At 46.6% G+C, this 22,962-nt stretch overlaps 1 protein-coding gene across 5 annotated transcripts in view; it reads left to right on the top strand.

The window, feature by feature from the left end:
* The window catches only part of tacc1 (transforming, acidic coiled-coil containing protein 1), a 218,478-nt gene that overhangs the window by 9,326 nt on the left and 186,190 nt on the right, over window positions 1-22,962 (top strand). Inside the window, exons 1-2 of one of the 5 annotated variants that reach the window (XM_059966208.1) lie at window positions 2-503; window positions 14,570-14,719. The exons of 1 other annotated variant lie outside the window; for it this stretch is intronic. In XM_059966208.1, coding sequence (XP_059822191.1) covers window positions 436-503; window positions 14,570-14,719 — 218 coding nt within the window. In that variant the 5' untranslated portion in view covers window positions 2-435. Of the gene's footprint in view, window position 1; window positions 504-2,356; window positions 2,450-14,569; window positions 14,720-22,962 lie in introns of those variants that run through there. 3 more of the 5 variants (XM_059966228.1, XM_059966230.1, XM_059966246.1) reach the window with 3 other exon arrangements.

Here is a 22,962-nt window from a genome sequence, read left to right as displayed (position 1 = left end):
CGAGGAGTGCGCAGTGCGGTCACCCGAGACACGATGGTGGCGCAGAAGCCACGCTCGGGATCCCACTCAGCGGCCTCAGGACAGGCTTCCCGACTCGCCCAGTAACAAGCTCGGACGCGGCTCACTTCCTTCTGGGACAGCCAGCCTGACAAGGAGGAAAAACAAAACCCCACATCACTTTCTCAGTGGGCTGCCTCCAGGGGAGGGGAGTCCCCTGGGGACAAGTGCTTTCCTCCCACCTCAGCCGGACTCGCGAACAAGTGATTTTTGTTGCGGCTCCGCCTGTCCAGCTGTGCGCGGCGTGGACTTGGAGGGACATGTGACTGGACGCGGATCTGGCAGGGCTTCAGCAGCCAACGCAGGAGGCTGCGGTGTCACTGCAGCGGTGCACGGAGCCGCCTCAATGTCACAGCGGCCACCGAGAAAAGTTTCAGAATGGGAGGGTCGCACTCTCAGAACCAGCAAAAGGGAGGAGCGAGACCCTTGAAGCTGAAGGCGAGTGCGTAAGTTCACCCAACATCGTTGAACTAGGGTAGCGGTTCATCAGTTGCATTGCGGTCGGAGTGACACTGTGTTTTATTGTTGTTTGATCGGGGGCACGGCTTAATGTAGGCTGCACGGTGGAATCGCGCCTGATTGTTATACAGTGGCATTTATTTTGAAAAGTTATGTGCGCTCGGTTAATTTTTAGAACGGGGAGAGCTGTGACTTGCATCGGCTGGGAATCGCAGATCAATAATCGCTGGGCACTGCAGTTGATCAGTGGAAGCTGTTCCGCTGGGCTTCCATCAACTTTCTGTCTCCCTCTTGCTTCAAACATTGAAAAGCCCGAGGCGGTATTCCCTCTTCCTCTGGATGCTGGTGCCAGCTGTTGACCCGGGTTCGGTCCCGCTTGAAACCGGGGTGTTAAGTCAGTAGCTGCGCATTCGGAACCCGGGCCTGTTCCTGGGTGATGTGAACTGGGTTTCAGACTGTTGTTGGTTGGTGCACTTTCTGATAGTCAGCTTGGTCCCTGCTGTCTGGAGTTGGGCAATGATGATCGGCAGGAATTTCTCCACGGCCACTCCGTCAGGTTTTTGATTGCATTGAAGGAAGGTGGGCTTTGCAGGCTAAGCCGCATTTCATTGCCCATCCCCGGATGTCCTTGAGAAGGTGGTGGTGACCTGCCTTCTTGAACCAGGCTCAGAAAATGCTGGGGGAGCTGAGCAGGCCAGGCAGCATCTATCGAGGGATATAAACTGTCGACCTTTTGGGCTGAGACCCCAGGAACTGTTTATTCCTCTCCTTAGGTGCTGTCTAAATCAGTTCCAGCATTTTGTGGTCATTGCTCCAGATGTCCAGCAACTGCAGGATCTCATATGCCTTCTTGAACCATTGCAATCCTTGGGGTGGGGGTGCACCCACAAGACTGCAGGGGATGGTGATGGTTGGGGGTGGGGGCAAGTCTTCCAGGAACTTGACCCTGCTGTTTTCGAAGGAATGACGATATATTTCCAATTCAGGATGGTGTTAGGCTTGGAGGGTAACACCCTGGTCGACGTGCCCCTTCTCAGATTTGCACCGATGCCGTATGGAAGTATTAATAGCATAGTGAAGTTTACCCCAGCTATAGTGGAAAACCGATGCCTGCTTTTGTAATGTATTTTCATGAAGTATTCATTAACCCTCCCCCTTGGACAGAATGTTTCTGGCTTCCACTTCCTGTGAGAGTGACCGGTTACCCTGACGGAGGTGATGGTGTGTGAGCTGCCACTCATTGCTTCCAGCCCAGTTCATTTTATTGGACCGGCCTGATTAGGAACTGTTGGGGTTGGTCAGCGACACCATGTTTGACATTCAGAGGGGAGATAGGAGCCTCCTGCCCATTGTCGTCCCACACACGTTGACTGTAGTGCTATTTTGGAAAATGAATGATTTCCACTATTTGGAAGACAGTGTTATTTTGGAAATGGAATAGGCTGTCTTCTATGGAGGTCAGCCCCTGTATAGGCCTAAAATCTCCCTAAATATCTCATCAGACTACTTTGCCATGATGCACTTTGCACACACGGCCCACTTTAAGAATCTAATGCTCCGCTGTCTCGTTTGACGAGGGGATGGTGCGGTATGCTGTGAGGACCACCGTGTACAGAGTTGCTTCGATAGGAAGCCCTGCAAAACAGTGAAAGTTGAAACAGCACAAGGCAGAGGCAGGATGGAGCTCTGCAGCAAAATGCAGCGGTCACACCCAAGTATAAAAATACCTCATTTCACAGCAAGTATTTTGATGAAAGAATTCCTGCAGGCAGTCTGTGCAAGCGCAGACCATTGGTACATTTTACACATGGGTAACAATTTTGTCAGTGCAGAATTCACAGCGGCTGAAGCCAGAGATTGGACACAGTCTGGCTCAGTCACCTTCACACTGGGGTCTGCTTGGATTATTGACGGGCTGTGCATACTTTGTAAGGTAAACCTGCATAGTGATAACATTGCAAAGCTGGCGATGTCTAAGACGGGATTGGACTTTCACTGACAGCACTGGGTTTAAGGAGGAGAGGACTTGCAATAAGGACTGAGGTTCTTGTTCAACCTTGTGATGGCAGATATTTGGTTAATCCCTTCCAAATGTGAGCCAGGGATAGCTGGACCCTAAAAATGACACTTTGAACAAGGTGGTTGGTAGGTTTTTGATTAGTAAGAGTGTCAAAGGAGATGGCAGGAGAATGGGGTTGAGAAGGATGGGATATCAGCCAAGATTGAATGGTGAGCAGGCTCAATGGGTCAAATGGCCTATTTCTGCTCCTATGTCTTATGGTCTTCAAGCTTAAGACATTGCTTTTGGAACTGGTGCTCTACAGGCTCAAGGAAAGCCGTGTGTCAGGGTGAACCTTAACTCCCTGCTGGCTCCATGATCAGATCAAATGGTAGAAGAACATAGCCTACCTGTGCAGGTAGGTTAGCTGGCCTCTTGATCAAACCCTTGTGTAGATGGGTAGCTGAAGAGGAGTTATTGCAAGTCTGCAGGGGAGAAAGGGAATGGGACCTATGGGGTTGTTATCTGGAGCTGGCATAATTCCAATGTGCTAATGAAGAGCCAAAATGGATGCAAACATATTATTGACATTCAAGGCACTCAGATACCTCTCCTATCCAAATGTGGCTTAATTGTTGAAATTGAACCTGCATCCACAACATTTTGTTCCACACACTCACCATCCTTTGAGTGAAGTCCTCCTTCACGTTCCCTTAAAACAGTTCACTTTTAACCCTTAGCCTCTGATCTCTAGTTCTTGTGTCACCCAACCTCAGTGGGAAAAGTCTGCTTGCATTTATCCAATCCTTACCTCTCATAATTTTGTTTAACTCTATAAAATCTCTCTTTCTGCTACACTCTAGTCCTAGCTATTCTTCCTTCCACTATAACTTGGGTCCTCAAGTTCTTGCAATGTCTTTCAGACTCTATCTACCTGTGACGAATCCTTCAAGAATTTACAGATTTGTATTCCCAGATCCCTCTCTTCGACTGCTCTGCTTAATGTCCTGCTGCTCAGGTGTTGGTCCTCCCAAAGTGCAACAGCTCACACTTGTCTGCATTAAATTCCATCTGCCATTTTTCAGCCCCTTTTTCCAGCTGGGCCAGATCCTGCTGCAAGCTCTGATAGTCTTCCTCAAAGTTCACTACACCCCAATCTTGGTATCATCCACAAATTTGTTGATCCAGTCTACCACATTACCAGATTGTTGATATAGATAACAGACAATAGCGGATTCAGCACTGATGCTTGTGGCAGCCTCTGATCACAGGCCTCCAGTCAGAGAGGCAGACATCTCCGACCACTCCCTGGCTTCATTGAGAAGCCAAAGTCCAAGCCAGCGTACTACTTTATCCTGAACTCCAAGTGACTGAAACCTCTAGTCCAACCTCCCACGTGGGACCTGGTCAAAGTCCTTATTAAAGTTCACGTAGACAACATCCTCTGTCTTGCTTTCATCAACTTTCCTGGTAACTTCCTTGAAAAAGATAGGTTAGACACGAGCTACCATGCATAAAGGCATGTTATCTAGCCCCAATCCCTCCGTGTCAATCCAAATACTCATATATCCGGTCCATTAGAATACCTTCCAATAACTTTCCCAATACTGATGTCAGGCTTACTGACCTATATATTAATATTAGAGCCTTCTTAACTAATGGAACAACAGTAGTTAATCACCTTTTATTACCCGGTTGGGTAAAAGCTCTCATTATAGGCATGCACCTCTGACAACGAAGTCCAGCTCCCAGCCTTCACGTGTGGCTTAGCTACTAGGCCCGGCGGAACTGTTTCTACTGACAGGGGAAGAGGCAAAGGCGGGTTGCTGGCACCTTAAAACCAGTCACTTTGGCCGGATGGGGCTCGTCAGCCTTGGTTGGCAGCTCGTCAAGGAGAAAGAAGACTCCATCTGCCGGTCATCTCCCTCTTCAACTAGATCCACTCATCGCCTGCCTCGCCCCTTCCCTCTCATCTCTTTATACTGGTCATCTCCACACTTAGTGCTCAGTCCTGATTCTGGGACCTGACCTCTGTAGATCTAAAGAAGCCATTCAGTTGCATTGATTACCTGGTCTATTAACTGGAGATACAGGCCTAGTGGAGAAGACAGTGTGTCAAGCTTGAGAGAGGGGTGGGGGGGGGGGGGTGCAGGATGCAACTGCTACCCCACATATTGAAGTTATAATAAGGTAGTTTGAAATGTTCCCTCCACTTTTGCTAATTACCATATAGATTAGAGTTGAGGGAAATGTATCACCCAGGGTGCTGGAGTCTGGACCCCACAGTCTGAAAGGACAGTGGAGGCACAAATCATTATCACAATAAACAGCACTTGGATGAGGATTTATGTCTGCTTGGCTATCTATTTAGGCTGACAAGGATGTGATAGGCCGAATGGACTTGTTGTGTGGCCTTGATTTCTATAATTTGTGCTTCTTCTCCTATCCGACAGATCAGCTCTGCAGCAATGCACACTCACTTCCCCTCTCCCTCCCTGTCCCCCTTACCCCCTCACCCACTCTCTGCCCACTCCCCCTCACCCACACTCTCCCCCTCTTCCCTCTCCCCTCCCTCTTCCCTCTCCCCTCCCTCTTCCCTCCTCCCTCTCCCCTCCCTCTCCTACCACCGGGTGGGGATGATGAAGTTTAGCTTTGTTCATTTTGTCAGTGGAAGGAAGTGAGTTTGAGGGATGTCTGGGTTTTGCCCACATAAGGAGGCAATACTGTGACTGTTTATCCACAGTGTGACTGAAGGCAGGCAGTCCTGTGGTCCAGAGCTGGAAAGGAGGTTAATGATTTTTCCCTCACCCCAGCGGAGGCTGTGACCTTCGCGGCAAAGTGAAGGCCTAGTCACATTGGGCAGCAGTGGAGGGAAGTCCCTCGGGCCAGAGAGAATAAACATTCCTAACAAGTGGTTTATATGCGAGGTCAGAGGTTCATGAACAAATCAGTACGTCATCGGATGCCTGAAATTATTCAGCTTTCACATAGATGACGCTGCTCACAGGAAGTTCTTATGGCAGGTACAGTTAGATCAGCTTTGTCCTGACTGGGAAGTGGCCATCGCAGCATGTTATATATGGGCACCTCTAGTGATAACCTACAAATGGCTGTTCCCACCCTAAAGGACTAACATCTCCAGGAGACAGTCAAAGGCAAAAAAGAATAAGGTCTCAGCTGATCTACCTCAGCACCATTTTGCTACACTATCCCTTTTCACTTCATTCCTTTATTACCCAGATGCCCAACAATCTCTCTTTTGAATGAACTCAGCCCTCTGAGGTGAACATTTCCAAAGGTTCACTCATAGAGTACTACAGCAGAGAAACAGTCCTTTTGGCTCAGCTGGTGTGTGTCCATCTGATCTCCTGCCTAGTCCCAGCTACCATAATACTTCGTGTCCCTCTCATCCACGTATCTATCCAAACTTCTGATATTTATGCTACAGTTGAACCTGCATCGACCATTTCTGCTGGTTCTTTCCACATTCAACCGCCCTCTGAGTGAAAATGTTCCCCCTCAGATTCCCCTCACCTTTCACCCTAAACCTTTGACCTCGAGTTCTCATCTCAACAATCTGAGGGGGAAAAGCCTGCAAGCATTCCCCTTACTTAAGTTGGATACCTGTAGGATCTCCCCTCATTCCCCTACAATAGTCAATCTTTCCCTATAACTTAGATTCTCAAGTTCTGGCAACATCCTCATGGAAAAAAGCTTCTACTTCTCTCAGTGCATAGAAACGTTAGTGGTGTGGATTGTGCAAAACTCTAGGCATGGGCACTGGGCAGTATTGCCTCTTTGTGTGCTGACAGATGGATGCAGGTCTATGGATATACCTTGTATTGCCCCAGGGATTCAACATAGGGATGTTGAAGGCATCCGTTTGCTTGTTAAGCAGTTAAAGAGTCCGGAAGGAATTGTTATAGGGCAGTAAGTGAACTAATCACGAAAGATTCATCCAATAGGGAATTAATTTTTCTTGAGAGAACTTTCTGGGCCATTTTAGCACAAGGATTATTTGAAGCAAATTGGTTGAACACATTTAAAAACAACATTAGATGAATCTATGAGGGAAAAGGGGATGCAAAGATTGAGAAGAGGGAGATGGAAAGGGAGGAGAGTTGAGTAATCGTGAACTCTGATACGAAATGAAAAATTACCCATCTGTAGAGGGAAAAACCGAGTTAGTTTTTCTGGTCTAAGAATGTGATAAAATAAATTAGCTTTACAACAGGGAGAGATGGATAGAACACAGGTAGTATCTCTGATAAGGTGATTCTACTCTTTTCTGTTACAGTATTTCAGATGAGGTGGCGGCTGTCTTACAGTGCCAGGCTTCTGGTTCACTGCTGACTTTGGGGGCTGACTGTGTAGAATTTCCATGTTCTCTCCGTGACTTGTATGTTGCCCTAATTGTTCTGGTTTCCTCCCACACCTCAAAGATGTGCAGGTTGGTGGGTAAATTGCCCCTAATTTGTGTGTGAGTGGTAGAGTTTCGGAGGAATGGAAGAGAATATGTGAATTTAAAATGGCATGAGTAAGCAGATAGTTGATGTCTGTGCAGACTCAGTGGGGCAGAAGTGCCTGCTTGTCTTTGTGACTCGATTTCCCTTGTTATCTGTAATCTGCTTTTGCCCTTGCATGGTTGCCTTGTTGACTATAATTGGATAAGTGCCTACCTGGTTAGGTAAACCCTTCTGCCATTTGGAGGTTGGCAACAGAATGAACAAATGGTTGAAGACAGTGGACTATCACAGCCTGTAAGTGGTGATTTGTCTCCACTGAGCTTGGCCAGAGGGGTTTTTGCTGGGATGTCCTGGGCATGCTCCTTCCTCGGAGGGGACGAGGAAGGCAACACTAATGTGTGCATACCAGCAGCCCAGACAAAGCTGATCTACCTGCACACAATGCTGGGACAGCCTTGTACACTTCTCCACATATGTGATTATACAGGAAACTTAATTAACAAGATTTGATTGATACGTTTCTCCTATTCTGTCATTTCATGGAAGACCAGGTTTTGGTAAACACAGATTGGTTGCAGAATAAACCACATAATTATTTATAAGCGTAATTTAGTTAACAACAGATGTAGGGTTCAGATTCAACAATGGTGGCATGCAAGAGCAATGCCATCAATGATCTGTGTCTTGGTGCAGTTACGTACAGCTGCATCACTTCCCTTTACTGTTAAACATTATCAGAAGTTCTGTTACCACACAGCACAAACTTCACCCTATTTCACGGGTTATTAACCCTCTCCATTCCTGCCTCTACAACACAGGCTGAGAAGTGGGGGGTGGGGCGCTCTACCTTTGAAAAGGAAGGGTATTCGGAATCTTCCTACTCTTGAAGGGACGGTGTTGGCAAGGTGCTTTACGTACGGCTCGGCACATTGCCCCACTGTGTCTCTCCGCTCGCTGAGAGTTGCGCTTTTATCGGTCACCGTTATCGGCTCCTCTGAATGAAAGAATTGGAAACCCCGGAGGCATTTGGCATCCATTAGGCGGGAAATTGGATGTTGAGTGCATCAATAGATTGGTGGTTCCTGTAGAAAGGGGCAGGGAAGTGACTTGAGAGGGATGATCAGCCATGATCACAGTGAGAGGCAAAACAAGCTCCTGAGTCTGAGTGACACCTCCTTTCTTGGATTCCCGTGCCCAGCTTTGGTTCTCTTGCCCAAAAGGTGGGTGATAGTGCTGAAGATGAGGTGGCCGATTTACAAACTGAGGCAATGTGTAGTGAAGTGAGGCTGTTGATAGGGCAACAGGATAAGCTGCAACATAAAAAGATGGACAAAATCAAAAAGGGTGAAGGTGTTGTATTTGAATGTGCTCAATATACGGAATAAGGTAGATGAACTTGCAGCACAGTTGCAGGTTGGCAGGTATGACGTTGTGGGCATCACAGAATCATGTCTGAAGAAGATTATAGCTGGGAGCTTAATGTGAAAGGATACGCATTGTGTTGAAAGGACAGGCAAGAAGACCAAGGGGGAGGTGTTGCCCTGTGGTAAAAAATGAAATCAAGTCATAGGAAGGGGTGACATAGGAAGGTGTTGATTCTTTGTGGATAGAGCTAAGGAACTACAGGGATAAATAGACCCTGATGGGAGTTGTATACAGACCCCCGAACAGTAGTAAGGGATGTGGTTTGCAGATTATAACAGGAGATAGAAAATACGTGCCAAATGGGCAAAATTACAGTAGTCATGGGGATTTCAATATGCAGATAGATTGGGAAAATCAGGTAGATGATGTACTTCAGGAAGGAGAATTTCTCAAGAGCCTATGAGCAGCTCCTCGTTGAGCCCACTAGGGGATCAGCTATTCTGGATTGGGGCTGTGCAATGGACCAGACTTGATTGGAGACCTGAAGGTGAAGGGGAAGGAACTCCGAACATGAAGGAAACATTGGGGGGCAAGTGATCATAATATGATCCAGTTCACCCTGCAATTTGAGGAGGATTCAGATTCAGTTTATTGTCATTTAGAAACCACAAATACAATGCAGTTAAAAAATGAGACAACGTTCCCCCAGAATGATATCACAGAAGCATATGACAAAACAGACTACACCAAAAATCCCCGTAACGTTTGGCAATCCCCAATCCAGAGTCCGGAGAGGCTGCTGCGTATTAATATCGCGCCACCGTCTAGCACGTTCCCCAGAAAGGAGCTCCAAATTCACCAGACAAAACAAGACCAAAAACTAAAGCTACAAGACCTGCACAAAACCACATAATTACAACATATAGTTACAACAGTGCAAACAATAGCATAATTGATTAAAAAAAAAACAGACTATGGGCACAGTGAAAATAGTCCAAGATGTTAAAGGACTGTAAGTTCAAAAGAAATCACCACAATTTCCACAAGTCCCCAGGGTCCTGACAGACTCGCCATCCCACGTCGTCGGCAGAAGGGAATACCCCTGCTATGGACTTCCACGGCGCTGCCTGACTCAGCCTCGCAGACGCAGCGCACAATGGAAGCTCCGTCGAAACCAGCCTAAAAGTTAGGAGAAGCTAAAGTCAGATGTGTCAGTATTACAATGGAGTAAAGGGAATTACAGAGGCATGAGAGAGGAGCTGGCCAGAATTGACTGGAAAAGAAAACTGGAATTGCTTTCACTAAGTGCCTTAAACAGCACAAGAGCTGGAGGTCACTTCTTTGTGAGATAGTCAGCTAGTTGTTTCTTTGTAGAACGCGATGAATTTTCTATGCTTGGACAAACTCTTTGGTGCTGCATATATCTAGATGAAGCCTCTTCTCTGTAACTGACTTGGTGGATTTGATGACATCAACCAAAGAGTACAGTAGTCCGTGACACAAGTTCTTTGTAGACTGTTTTTCTTTGGGTTACCATGGACAAGTTCAGAACAGCGTGTGGCCAAATAAACAGCATTGTTAATACCTTCAGACATTGCAAGGATTTCTTCCGCCAGCTACTTTGTACAATTCTTTGGACCCTTTTTAATTGCCAGCAAAGAGGTAAAGATCTTCCCTCTTGTCCTATCAGTACAATAAAATGTCCCCCTTGAGTAAATCCATCAGGAAGATTTCCAAGGGAGGTATCAATAAAGCCAACAAGCCTCAGTGATGTTTTTCCTGTCCAACCTGAAATGCTGACTTTAGCTGAGGGGTAACTATTGAGGCAAAGTTCTGTGAGCTGCCCCATATGAAGTCATCTACATGACAGGCCAGTACTCCAATCACATGATATCCCGAATCTTGCCAGTAAGAGAACAGCTGGATCCACTTGTGACATCTTCCACCTGTTTTCATCATTATTTCCTTGACCTTTTTATACCAGTAGAGTGATGCATCTGCTAGACCACACACCCACCTTCTGAGTTTCCACAGTGTTCCTTCACCTCTGGCTTCAGGCAGGGATTGAATGTAAATGTCATGAGAAAGCTCCATTCCCCGTAAGAATGCAGATCTTATGTCTATGAAATGGGGTTGCCAGTGCTTTTGACATATCACTTAGAGAGATTATCGAAGAGACTCTGATGCATGTGTTCGTGAGTCTTTTTGGAGTTCCTCAAAACCTCTAGCCACCAGGTGTGCTTTTGCTATAATTCTTGTTGGGGATTCTTTCAGGGTGCACACCCATCTTGTGGACACTTTTTTTGGCCAATGCCTCTGGCTGCCTCAAACTTAAGATTATTTCTCCAACTTCCAATTTCATCCCAGTTTGCAGATTCAAACGGTACCTCTTCAGTTACTAGGACGTCTTCACCTTGACATTTCTCAGATGGTTCAGCCCGATCCATACTTGGTTTAACATGAAGTCTGTCTACACGTGATATGTCGACTGACCCTGTGGTGCCAGCGACCGTGGCTGGTTCTAGGTAATTCAAGTTCTACCAACTTTTGTTTCTCTCAGTGGCTTTGCCTGCACATCCTAAGACTTCAGCTATGTACGGGATAGCAGTGTCTTGGTCTACAAATCAAACAGTTAGTTCTGTTTTAAGACTGAAACTTCCATGTTGTCCTTGCACTTGTGATAATTTCTGTTCAGGCAAGTTACTGAGACCCCAGCTACGCTCTCTGTGCTAATGTTGAGCAACTCCAAATGGGTCCTTAGCTGCACTCTCCTCATCCCAGTCCGTGCTCTGTGACTGTGTACCAAGCAAGGGCTTTTCATTTTTTGTGTCATTCTCCATGGAGTTCTGGGATCATCTTCAGTTTGTGCTTTACCTAATCTGGAATGATGCACTCTCACATATGTACCTCCAGGTCTCACAGATACCACAGCTCCACCCTGACCACTGGCTACTCCAGGACCTTCCCATTCTACACAGTCTGCTCTTTGGTAATATACTTTGTCCCTGGTGTCGTACTTATCATTTGTAGGATGTACCTGTGCCCTCAGTGCTCTGCGAATTCTCCCCTGTTTCAGTGAATGCTTCCTTGAAGCACACAGTGCTGAAATAGGTTTCCCAACGCATTCACTCCTTGTAGTGCCCTCCAGAGCAGGTGGTCTGTCAACCAGAACAGAGGAAGGTTTAGATTCTGGTCAAACACCAACTGATACGGGCTTTAGCCATGTACATTGTGCATGGTATCCTTCATCATATGGACCCAGTCCAGGGCTGTGTTCCAATGACAACCATTGCTTTTCTTTACCTTCAGCATTATTTCAGTAAGTGTTTGATTGTGTCACTCCAGAAGTCCATTATTCCAAAGGATTATATGCCACTGTTGTTTTTGTTTCATTGTTAAAGTTCTCTGCCATATTTCAGAATTCATCATTACTAAATTCACCTCTGTATTCCAAGGTGGGCCAGGAATGGATGGAGTTTTTTTTACTATTTCTCAGGGTCTCTTTGTACTTGCACTGAAACGTGTGAACTCAGTGATGTGGAGGTACCACCCTCCTTGCTCCAGTTCATTAGGTCTACGGTTACTCTTTCTTTGTATTCAGATGCTAGTGGTAGACCAATCGCAGGCTTGGGTCTGGGCTTTCCAAACTCTTGTCATGTCACTTATCTGCTTTGGAATGGAGAATAATCTCTGTTTCCTGAACTCCTGAGCGGTGTCTGAAGTTTATCAATTGAAGTGTGTCCATACGGCTTGCGAAGTTCGAGCAACACTTTGCATTTCTCATCTAAGGTCATGTTTTGTGTTGACAGTTAGTACTTCATTTTCACATTGGTTCTCCGTAATGTCTTGATCTTGAATGGTCACACAGTAATGTCCAGATCTGGTGAGTTCAAGAGATACTGGTTATAGAAACATCGTTGCTTGCTCATTCTCCACATCCAGTACTGTCCCTGCTCTCAGGAGTAATGGAATGTTCACTGATACCACCTCTGTTTTGATGTAACATTTTGTCTGCCACACTTTTACGGGAATATTCACTCTTTTGGTGGAATGTACAATCTTTCCATCTCCTAATTTGAATGCATTGTTACTCGGTGTATCTATGTTCACCAGTTTCTGCAATTCATTCTGGTTTTGTTCACTCACATAGCCGTTAATCTCTCCACACTGTGTGTGTGTGCGTGCTGATCCTAGAGATTCTATCAACAAAATCTCTGCCTCAGATGTCTCTGCATTAGTAAGTGATTATTTGCAAACAACGTGATATGGCACTCTGCTACATCTTCAGATTTGTTATTTTCTTCAATTAGCCTAACTTGCTCAGTTCTGGGTGGACAGTTTCTTCCTAATTGTAAATACTTTGACATTCTGCACATTTCGATCTCCTGCCATACTTGTTTATTGGACTTGTGCCAGGTAATGGTTCCCTGGTCTGGTCCCTCTGGGATCTATGGCTGCTATGCTCTTGTTTCTGCTCAGTGAAGTGTGCCATTCCTGACTCAAACTAATTCTGACTGTTGTCCTAGCAGCCTTTGCTCCAAAAATCCTCTTCAGTGGTGATTTCATAGATGTAAATGTAAGTTCTGTGCATGCAGTTAATGCTAGCTGTCTGTCCTTCAAGTCTAGACACACAGTATTGAACAGTTTAAAAGCCAATGCAGTGTCAGGAAGTTCCATTTTGTGTTTATGCATGCAACTGTACTTTGTTCAAAAAATCAATAATATAATCAGCCATATTTTTAGAATTGCCTGTAAATTTTGTCAAAGTCTGAATATGCCTCATAAATCTGATCTTCTTCCTTCAAAAAAAAAGAGTCGAGTGTGTTTATTGGTGTATTCCTACCACCATCTTCGTTCAAGTCTTCCACTAAATTCGCATCGTGGTCTCTCTCACTCTTTCCGAAAGCGGCAATGCAACAGCTAAGGCTTGCTCCATCTTCTGCAGTTCCGTAACGCGGGTCCATATTCCAATCTTATTTTTCCAGCTTTCGTAAGGCTTGTTCCATCTTCTGCAGTTCCGTAACGCGGGTCCATATTCCAATCTTATTTTTCCAGCTTTCGTAAGGCTTGTTCCATCTTCTGCAGTTCCGTAACGCGGGTCCATATTCCAATCTTATTTTTCCAGCTTTCGTAAGGCTTGCTCCATCTTCTGCAGTTCCGTAACGCGGGACCATATTCCAATCTTATTTTTCCAGCTTTCGTAAGGCTTGCTCTCGTCAAATGCCGGCGAGATCCTATAATTGGCAACGATCCTCTGCCACCACTGTTCACATCCAAATGACAAAGACACGTTTCTCTTTTGCTTGAACGACTTTACTTTCTACGTCTCAGTGCAGGACCTGAGGGCTGCCGCCTTTACATCCCATAATTCCCCCATCTCCTGCGCGCACGAGCATAACGGAGAGTGCGCATGCATACTAAATACTTACATAGTCCAAATGAACAGAACTCAACAGTATGGGTCTGTGCTCCTTGGAGTTTTGAAGAATGGGGAGTGGTCTTATTCAAACATATCAGGTCCTACGGAGGCTTGATGGGGAAACATTGAGATGCTCTCCTCTTGAGAAAGTCACAAACAAAGGGATGCCACTACAAGATAAAGCTGGTGTGTCTCACACAGTGCGGTGAATCTCTGGAATTCACTGCACCCCAGGGTGGTGGAGGCTGGATTGATAGATTTAAGGTGGGAGACAAATATTTGACTGATTGAGGGTGACGGGAACTGGCAGAGACAGCAGTTTGAAGTTGGTGTAGATCAATACGTTAGATGGGGCAGGATTGAGGAGCCAAGTGTCCTCCCCACTCCAGCTTTCCTGTCGTCTTGTGTTATCTGCTGAGCATTTTGAGCAATGCTTTTCCCGTGATCCCGTAGCCCTGTGTCTTATCTATCTGACAACTATTTGTTGCAAAAGAGTGTTTTTGCAACTATATTGCAGGAATTTTGTGGTTCGCAGTACAACCATGACCCACAGATCCTCTTAGCTCAAGGTCCCCCAGAACAATGCGTTACTTGACTTGGCATTTTGACAAGGAGGTGGGGAAGAGTCTGTATCCATTAACCTTTGAGGGGTCCCCATCTTGCCTCAACCGGGGGACGAGGGAGGGGGATGACCATAGACGTGGTGAGCCGAGGGCCGGTGATTGTCTCTCTGATTTTCTCAGGCACGGCTCTCTGTCTGGGTACGACACCGGGGATCCTGAGACTTCTCCTCTCTCGTTGCAGGGTCGGGTCCGGTCTGGTGGGACAGGGCGCCATTCATCGGCGAGCCACCTCCCTCGGCCCAAGTCCCTCCCCGCTCGGCCGCACAGTCCTGGAGCGCCCCTGCGCCATCGTGGCCTGCTGCTCGGTCGCTGCTGAGAGCTGCTCCCTCAGGTACAGCCATGAGCTCACTCACCGTCCCAGAGCATCTCTCAGTCGGTTCAACTCGTTGTGGATGCACAATGACCACGGTGTCCACTACTGGTTGTGCAGGGTTGTACTGAGCATCCAGACTCTGCTATAGTTGGTGCATGGGGAGGGTGGTGAGATAGGTTGTGACGTTGTGTGTAGCTCTCAGTGTCTTGCACAGGAGCTCCGCGTCTTCCTGAGGGAAGGATCTTGAGGGATGGCCATCTCGAATGTCCATTCTCCAGAAGAGCCCAAGGAAACAAGTGTAGCTACTTGGCCCCTCATTCTGCCCTGATGCAGAATAGTTGATCTACCTTCTCCTCAAAAGGCAGGATCTCCTGGAGGCCACCCATTTCAATTCGTCTTCCGTTCCCAATCTTTGAAGTCTACCTATGCCCTCCTGTACTACCAGTCTGGATTTCCTTTCTACTGCTGTTGTGTCTCTGTCATCGTTATTGTAATTACTGAGATAATTGTCTTCAGGAAGTTTTCCACACAGCTCTGTCCTCTCCTGGAGGTCTGGTATTTGTTAAAGGCAGCATCTTCAATGGGAAACTACTGAGGATATCACATTTAAAATACTATTTTGATCCTTGCACACCTCACCTTCATGGCTCCTTACCCTCTCCTTACCTTCTTTTTCTCGGTCTTCCTTTGCCATCCTGATGAGGGGTCTTGGCCCGAAACAGCAACTGTTTATTCCTCTCCATAGATACCTGCTGAATCAATACCTATTTGTATTGTACCAGGAGACATTGCACGTCCTTGTGCAAGGAAGAATTGCTGCTCAGTGCCCATTGGTGAAATTGGATTCTTCATTTGCTCACTTGCAGCCCAAGTGACTTTGGGTTTCAAACAACATCTCCTCCACGATCTCCATCAGCACAGGTGCACCCCTGCTCTGCTCACTTTATACTGGTGACAGCCCCGATGACATAGTTCAGTTTGCTGAAAACATCACTCTTGTTGGCTGAAACAAAGGCTCTGCTAAGTCAGTATATAGGAGGGAGTTTAAGAATCTGGCTGAGTGGCGACACACAGCAACCTCTCGTTTAATGTCAGCAAAACCAAGGAGCTAGTTGTTGACTTAAGGAGGAGGAAACTGGGGGCCCATGGGCAACTTCTCATCGGGAGATCAGAGCCGAAGAGGGTCAGCAACTTTAAGTTCCTCGGTGTTGTTATTTTCAGAGGATCTGTCCTGGGCTCAGTACTTAAATGAAATTACGAAGAAAGCTCAGCAGCACCTATGCTTCCTTGGAAGTTTGCATAGATTTGCCATGACATCTAGATCTTTGACAAACTTCTTTGGATGTGCAGCGTAGAGTATATCAACTGGTTGCTTTACACTCTTGCACGGAAACAAGAATACCTTTGAATGGAATATCAGACAAGGTAGTGTACCCAGCCCAGACCATTATGGGTAAAGCCTCCCCATCAACAAGCACGTCCACATGGAGTGATGATGACAAAGCAGCTTCCATCATCAAGGATCCCACCACCTAGGCTGAGCTCTCTTCTTGCTGATGGCATCAGGAGCCTCAGGACCTACCTCACCAGATTCAGGAGCTGTTGTTACCCTTTAACCATCAGGCTCTTGAACCATTAGGTGTCATTTCACTCAACATCTCTTGCCCATCACTGAATTATTCCCACAACCGAGGGGCTCACTTTCAAAGGCTATTTAGCTCATGTTCTTGATATTTATTGCTTAATTGTTGATTACTTTTGTATCTGCACAGTTTGTTGTCTTGCACGTTGGTTGTTTGTCCGTCCATTTGAGTGTGGTCCTTCACTGATTCTACTGTGTTTCTTGGACTTACTGAGTATTCCTGCAAGAAAACAAATCTCAAGGTTGGATTTGGTGACATATATATACTTCAAAAATAAATTTACTTTGAGCTCTTGAGTTGCTTTTGCATTTTGTGTTTGTTGCCCTGAGTTAGTAGAGATGTAGTCAGGGGTCTGTGTGGTCTTTTACGTTCTGAGATGACTGGGCTAAGGTTAATTTGGTCAGCTTGTTATCGGTGTTGGTTAATGATTGTCACAGGTCCTAATGAAGGGACTTGGCCTGAGCCATTGGCTGTTTATTCCTCTCTGGTTGCTGTCTGACCTGCTGAGTTCCTCCAGCATTTTGTGTGTGCTGTCCTCGATTTCCAGCATCTGCAGGATCTCTTGTGTTTGTTGTCACGTGTATCCAGGTCCAGTGCAGAGCTTGTCTTGCGTACTGTTTATAGAGGTCGAATCATTGCACAGTGTATCAGGTAAAACCGTAACAATGCAGAGAAAAGTAAAAAAAAGACTACTGAAAAGCTACAGGCGGGAGAATGATAAAGAACAAGATGAGGCAGATTTTGAGGCCAAGAGTCTACCTTATTGTGCAAGAAGTCTGTTCAGAACTCTGGTAAGGTGGGATAGAGGCTGTCCTTCGGCCTGGTGCTAGATGTTTTTAAGCTTTTTAACCTTCTGCCTGCTGGGAGAGGGGAGAAGTCTGGGGTGAGTGGGTTCTTTATACTTGCCTCCAAAGGACTGGAATTTTGGAATCTTAGCCACCTCAGGAGAAAAGGCTGTTCATCCCACCATGTCTCTGCTGACTGTGAAGTACCTGTGATACTAATTTCATTAACAGACACAGGTTTCATATTGTTCTGTGCCTTGGTATTTCAAGGGCTTGTTTAACAGTGATTAAATATTGTGGAAGTCTCTGCCTCTACCACTCTTTCAGGCAGGGTCTTCCAGATTCCAACTACAGGATGAAAAGATTCTTCCTCAGATCCCCTCTAAGCCACTCACTCCCCACCGTAAACCTCCGCTAATAGACTCTGCTACCCTGGGGCAAGTTTCCTATGATCTACCCTATCCATAATCTTCAGAGTGTTGTGGTTTCTTACGGTTGTTATCTCCAGAGGGCGGGTAGTAGGGATGAGCTCCCACTACTTATTAAACGCTCCCAATGGTGTGTGTCTCAATTGGCTTCTAACAACCAAGTCTAGGTCCTGGTCTTCCTGTGTGGCTTAGCTACTAAGTCAGGTGGAATTGTTTCTACTGACAGGAGAAGGGCAAAGGCCGGTTACTGACGCCTTAAAACCAGGCGCTGTGAGCAGATGGAGCTCGTCAGCCATGGTTAGCAGCTTATGTAGGAGAAGGAAAACTCTAATCTCAAAGCTTCACTGCTCTGTGGCTCTACCCTTGCATGGGGAAGGCTTTGGGGGTAAATCCCAAGGAATTCGAGTCCCTAAGGCGGTCCTGTGTTGAGTTCAATGCCGACTGGCAAATCCTGCAACACCGTCAGTGCCGTTCCTTTGGACTGATTGGCTGTGTGGAGCGGGCGAGCCTGGTGCATGGGCGACATCTTACTCTCTGTATTGCACCGCCCTGGCTTGTGAACTTTCTTGTGCACGGGTAGACAGCTAGGACACAGCATCCATGGCCGACCCCGACCGACGGAGGAGGCCTCTCAGAATTCTTTACAATCCTGTCAGGCCGTCCATCCACCTTGTCTGAGGCAGGGGAAACAGACGCACTCAGTCCAGTCCTGGCAGCCGAAATGTTCATTATCAGGCAGCTCCTGATGGATCCCCTCCGCCCTCTCTCCTGTGTGGTGCACATACTATTCCAACTAGTCTAACCAAACTGTGCCGTGCAACCCTGTGCTTATTTTTTTGTGCCCTAGCTAGTGAAGGCAAGCATCCCATTGGCCTTCCCCATGAACTTCAGGAATCCTTAGACTTGTATAGCAAATCCCCTATCGTGGTTTGTGTCCTGTTGTTCGACCCCCCCCCCCCCCCACACACTCTTTAAGGGAAAAATTCTTTCTACCATTGCTGTGCCCATATATACCAGGTCTGTGGCCTGAGACTGTCCTCAACTCCCCAAGTGTTCACGTCATCTGCAAACTTACTAACTATTATCTTGTTATATAAACTTGTTAATATATGTAACAAGGACCAGGAGACCCAGCACGATCCCCGTGGTACACGTCTGGTCACGGGCTGCCTATCACAAGAGCTTTTCTTTTGAAAGCAAGGGCTTTTCGCTTTGTAGAAAATGAGGACAAGAAGCAACTTGATAAGAGGCATAGATAGAGTGGACAGCCTGCACCTTTTTCCCAGGGCAACAATGCCTAATATCAAAGGATATTCTTATAAGATGGTTGGAGAAAGGTTTAGGGGAGATATCAGAAGCAGGTTTTCTACACAGCGTGATAAGTGTCTGGAATGCATTGCTGGAGATGATGGGAGCGGATGTTACATTAGTGACATTTAAGACACTTCGGAACATTGATGAAAGAAAATGGATGGTTATAAGCTGTATAAGAGGTAAGGGATGGATTGGTTGTGCATTAGGATAAACGATTGCCACAACATTGAAGGACTGAAGGGCCTGAACTGGTTTAAACTGTTTTATGTTCAATATCTCATTAGGCTCTCCTACCAGACGGATTCAGGGTCCAATCTGTCAATATGTTTCGGGTCCCATGGGCTCTTGTATTTTGGACCAATCTTCCATGATGGGTCCTTGTCAAAGGCCCTACTGAAGGTCATATTGACTGCATCAACCACATTGTCCTCATCTGTAATTCAGTTACCTCTTCAGAAAACCCAATTAAGTTAGCTGAGATCTCCTGCTAATAAATCTGTGCTGACTATCCCCGATCAATCTCTACCTTTCCAGGTGTAAATTAATCCTGTCCCTTAGAACTTTTCCAATAAATTCTCTACTGCTGAGGTTAGACTGACTGGTCTATAATTACTTGGCTTATCCCTGCTGCCCTTGAATGAAGAAGCTGTGTTGTCTGCCAGGGTGACCAGGCTTACAGCAAGATTTCCAATTCATTCCTGTTGCTCTGTGCAGTAATGTACCCTCGGCTTCAGTTTCTGTGGAGCCGCACGTGCAGGGACAAACAGTGTGGAAATGACTGTTAACGTTGGAGGTTTATTTGTGTATTTTACTATTTTATTTCTTATTAATATTTGTTCTGTGCAAATCATCTCCATTTCCAGCATTTATTGATCAACACACACAAAATGGTAGGAGAACTCAGCAGGTTAAACAGCATCTATGGCGGGGACTCATCGGTCAACTTTTCAGGCCAAGAACCACCAGGGCTCCTGAAGCGCGACTGTTCATTTCCCTCCATAGATGCTGCCTGACCTGCTGGGTTCCTCCAGCATTTTGCGTGCACTGCTCAAGGCTTCTATCATCTGCAGAACCTTTTGTGTCAGGGCCGGTATTTGTTGTCTGTCCTAGAGAAATCAGTGCTGGTAGATCTATAAGTCAGGAGTGTGCAAGTTGGAAAGGAGTGGGCAGGCGAGGTAATAGTGGAGGTTGTAAGCGTGGGAGTTGCTGCTGAAATAGTCCGAGTGATGATGCAGTTTGAGGTTGGATGCACCCTAAAGCATTTCCACCATCTCCAAGGCACACATCAGGAGTATGATGGGACATTCACTGCTCACCCAGGAGGTCTGTCACTGTGAAGCAGTGGTGAGGGAATGAATGAGCAGCTGATGAAATGGGCTGGTTTGTCTTGGATGTTGCTATGCATACTAGTATAGCAGTCAGTTCAGATTCAAATTTAATTGCCATTCAATCGGATACAGGAAGATGGCCAAATGAAATGGCGTTCCTCTGCGGCCAAGGTGCAAAACAGAGAGACATTAGTTACACACAGCATATAGAGCACTCATAATTATGTTAGCAGACAAACAGTTACAAAAATAATATTACAAAATATTAATATAGCTCTAATCCCTCAGCGACATGGCCTGTGGATTGCTAGTGCATGGATGTTGGCCTGGAGCCATGTTTCCGCAGGACAAACCTGTAGCAGTTCCTCATATCGATAATGCCACTGCAGATGAATGCAATCCAGCTTGTTTTCTGAGTAAACACTGGAGAGCAGCAACAGTGGGAAGGGCCAGTTCCAAACCCAATGCAATCGCTTCACAACAATCATCGATTGGGGTTTGATTCCTGCTGCTAATGTGTTCTCCCCATGACCACATGGCTTTCCTCTGGTGCCCTACTCCAAAGTCATACCGGTTAGGGTTAGTAAGCTGAGGACAGGCTATGTTGCTGGAAGTGTGGGAACACTTGTGGGCTGCCTCCAGCACAAACTTTCCTGATTTGATTTGACAACTTATGTTCCATCTGGGTATCTTCCAACCTGTTGGCATGAACATCTTGAACTTACGGTAAATTTCACCACCTCTTCTCCTTCACTATTCCCCATTTCCCCGCTCACTTCTTGTCTTCTTACCTGCCCATCACCTCCCCGTTCCCTTTCTCCCATGGCCTTCTGTCCTCTCCGACCAAATTCCCCCTTCTCCATCCCTTTATCTCTTTCACCACTCAACTTCTGAGCTCTTCACTTAACTCCATCCCCCTCTCCTGATTTCACCTATCACTTGCCACCTTGTACTTCTTCCTCCCCTCCTGCCACCTTCTTACTCTGACTCCTTCCCCCTCCCTTGTCAGCCCTGATGAAGGATCTCAGCCCACAGCGTCAACTGTTTATTCTTTTCCATGGATGCTGCCCGGCCTGCTGAGTTCCTCCAGCGTTTTGTGTGTGTGACTCTGATTTCTAGCATCAGCAGACTTTTTCTTGTTTGTGGCGCATTTGTTTTGATGTTTTGATGTACGTGTGACAAACTTGGCTAATCTTTAAGATCTTCTTTAATCTCTGTTGAGTACTGTTGGAGCTGTAACCACCTGGGTGAGCAGTGAATGTCCCATCATACTCCTGATGTGTGCCTTGGAGATGGTGGAAATGCTTTAGGGTGCCAGGATCTGGGTCACCTGACCCAGGATGCCCAATCTCTGGCCTGCTCTGGTTGCCATGGTATCCGTGTGGCCCGCCAAGTTGATTGCTGGGTCAGTGGTGACACCCAAGATCTTATGATAAGGAAATGGAGGATGGTAATGTCAGGGGTGTGGCTGTAATCTGAATACTGCTTGGCTCTTAATGGTGACACAGCTTGCAGTGCTGCTCCCTCACAGAGCCAGAGACCTGGGTTCAGTCCTTACTTTGGGCTCTCTCTGTGTGACCCCATCAATTTCTTCCCCAGGTGCTCTGGATTCCTCACACATCCCATAGATACACAAGTTGCTGTGTTAGTTGGATGCTGTAAGTTGCCTCTGGTGTGCGGGTGAGGGGTTTGAGCCTGGGGGTAGGATGAGAGTGTGAGGAGGATAGAAATAAGGATGAATATTAGGTCAGGGTCAATGTTTGGCTAACGCCGGTGTGGAGTTGATGGGACGAAGGGCCTGTTCCTTGCTGTATCTCCCTGTGACTCCGGTTAAGGCCCGAGCATTGTCTCATTCTTCCTGAGCAGGTGCTGTAGGAGGGAAAGAGAGAGCATCTAGGACTAATCTGCTTGTGGAGTGACACCCAGAGGGTGTATGGAGGGTGCGTGCTCTCTGTTGGAAGGGAGAGGGCACTGCAGTTACATCAGGATGATGCTGGGGTTTGAAGACAGATTGTGCAGAGGGGCCTTGTACAGCCTGCCGAATATCAAATGCCAGCCAGGTAAGCTTAGACTGAGTAAAGGAAACTGCAAAGGTGGAGAAGGTGAAGGACAATTTATTCTGGAGCTCAGAGCAATCAGAGATGGCGTACGTTGCAGAAGGAGAGCGTTCTGCCCATTGTGGCCCTCTCCAGCCTAACCCCACATTCCTGAACAGGGTCTGTAACCCTGCAGGTCGCCACCTTTTCAGACAGTGCGTTCCAGAACTCATCACCGTCGGGGAGAAAAAATATTTCATCATCTACCCTCTAGTCTTTCCAAAATTACTTTAAGTCTCAGTATCGGCCATAAGACCAACAGACATAGGAGCAGTATTAAGCCATTTGGCCCCACAAGTCTTCTCCACCATTCCATCATGGCTGACTTATCCCTCTCAACCTATTCTCCTGCTTGTTCCCTTACTAATCAGGAACCTATCAACCTCCACTTTAAATACACCCAATGACTTGGCTTCCACAGCCGTCTGTGGCAATGAATTCCACAGATTCACCACCCTCTGGCTAAAGATCTCATCCAGACAACAGTTCCCTCTGATACAGTACAGGTCCTTCAGAATCTTATAAACTAAACTAACTTTCCCCTCACCTTCCTCTGTAACGTAAGTAACATCCCCTACCTGTCTGAGCTCTCCTTACAGTTACAGGTTTCCATTCCTGGCAGTGCTCCTGTAAATCACCTCTGCACCCTCTCCAATGCAATGCCAAA

The sequence above is a fragment of the Hypanus sabinus genome, chromosome 1 (assembly GCF_030144855.1).
Source record: "Hypanus sabinus isolate sHypSab1 chromosome 1, sHypSab1.hap1, whole genome shotgun sequence".
NCBI lineage: Eukaryota > Metazoa > Chordata > Chondrichthyes > Myliobatiformes > Dasyatidae > Hypanus > Hypanus sabinus.
The sequence above is the reverse complement of the archived record's forward strand: the minus strand, read 5'-3'. Positions and strand labels throughout refer to the sequence as shown.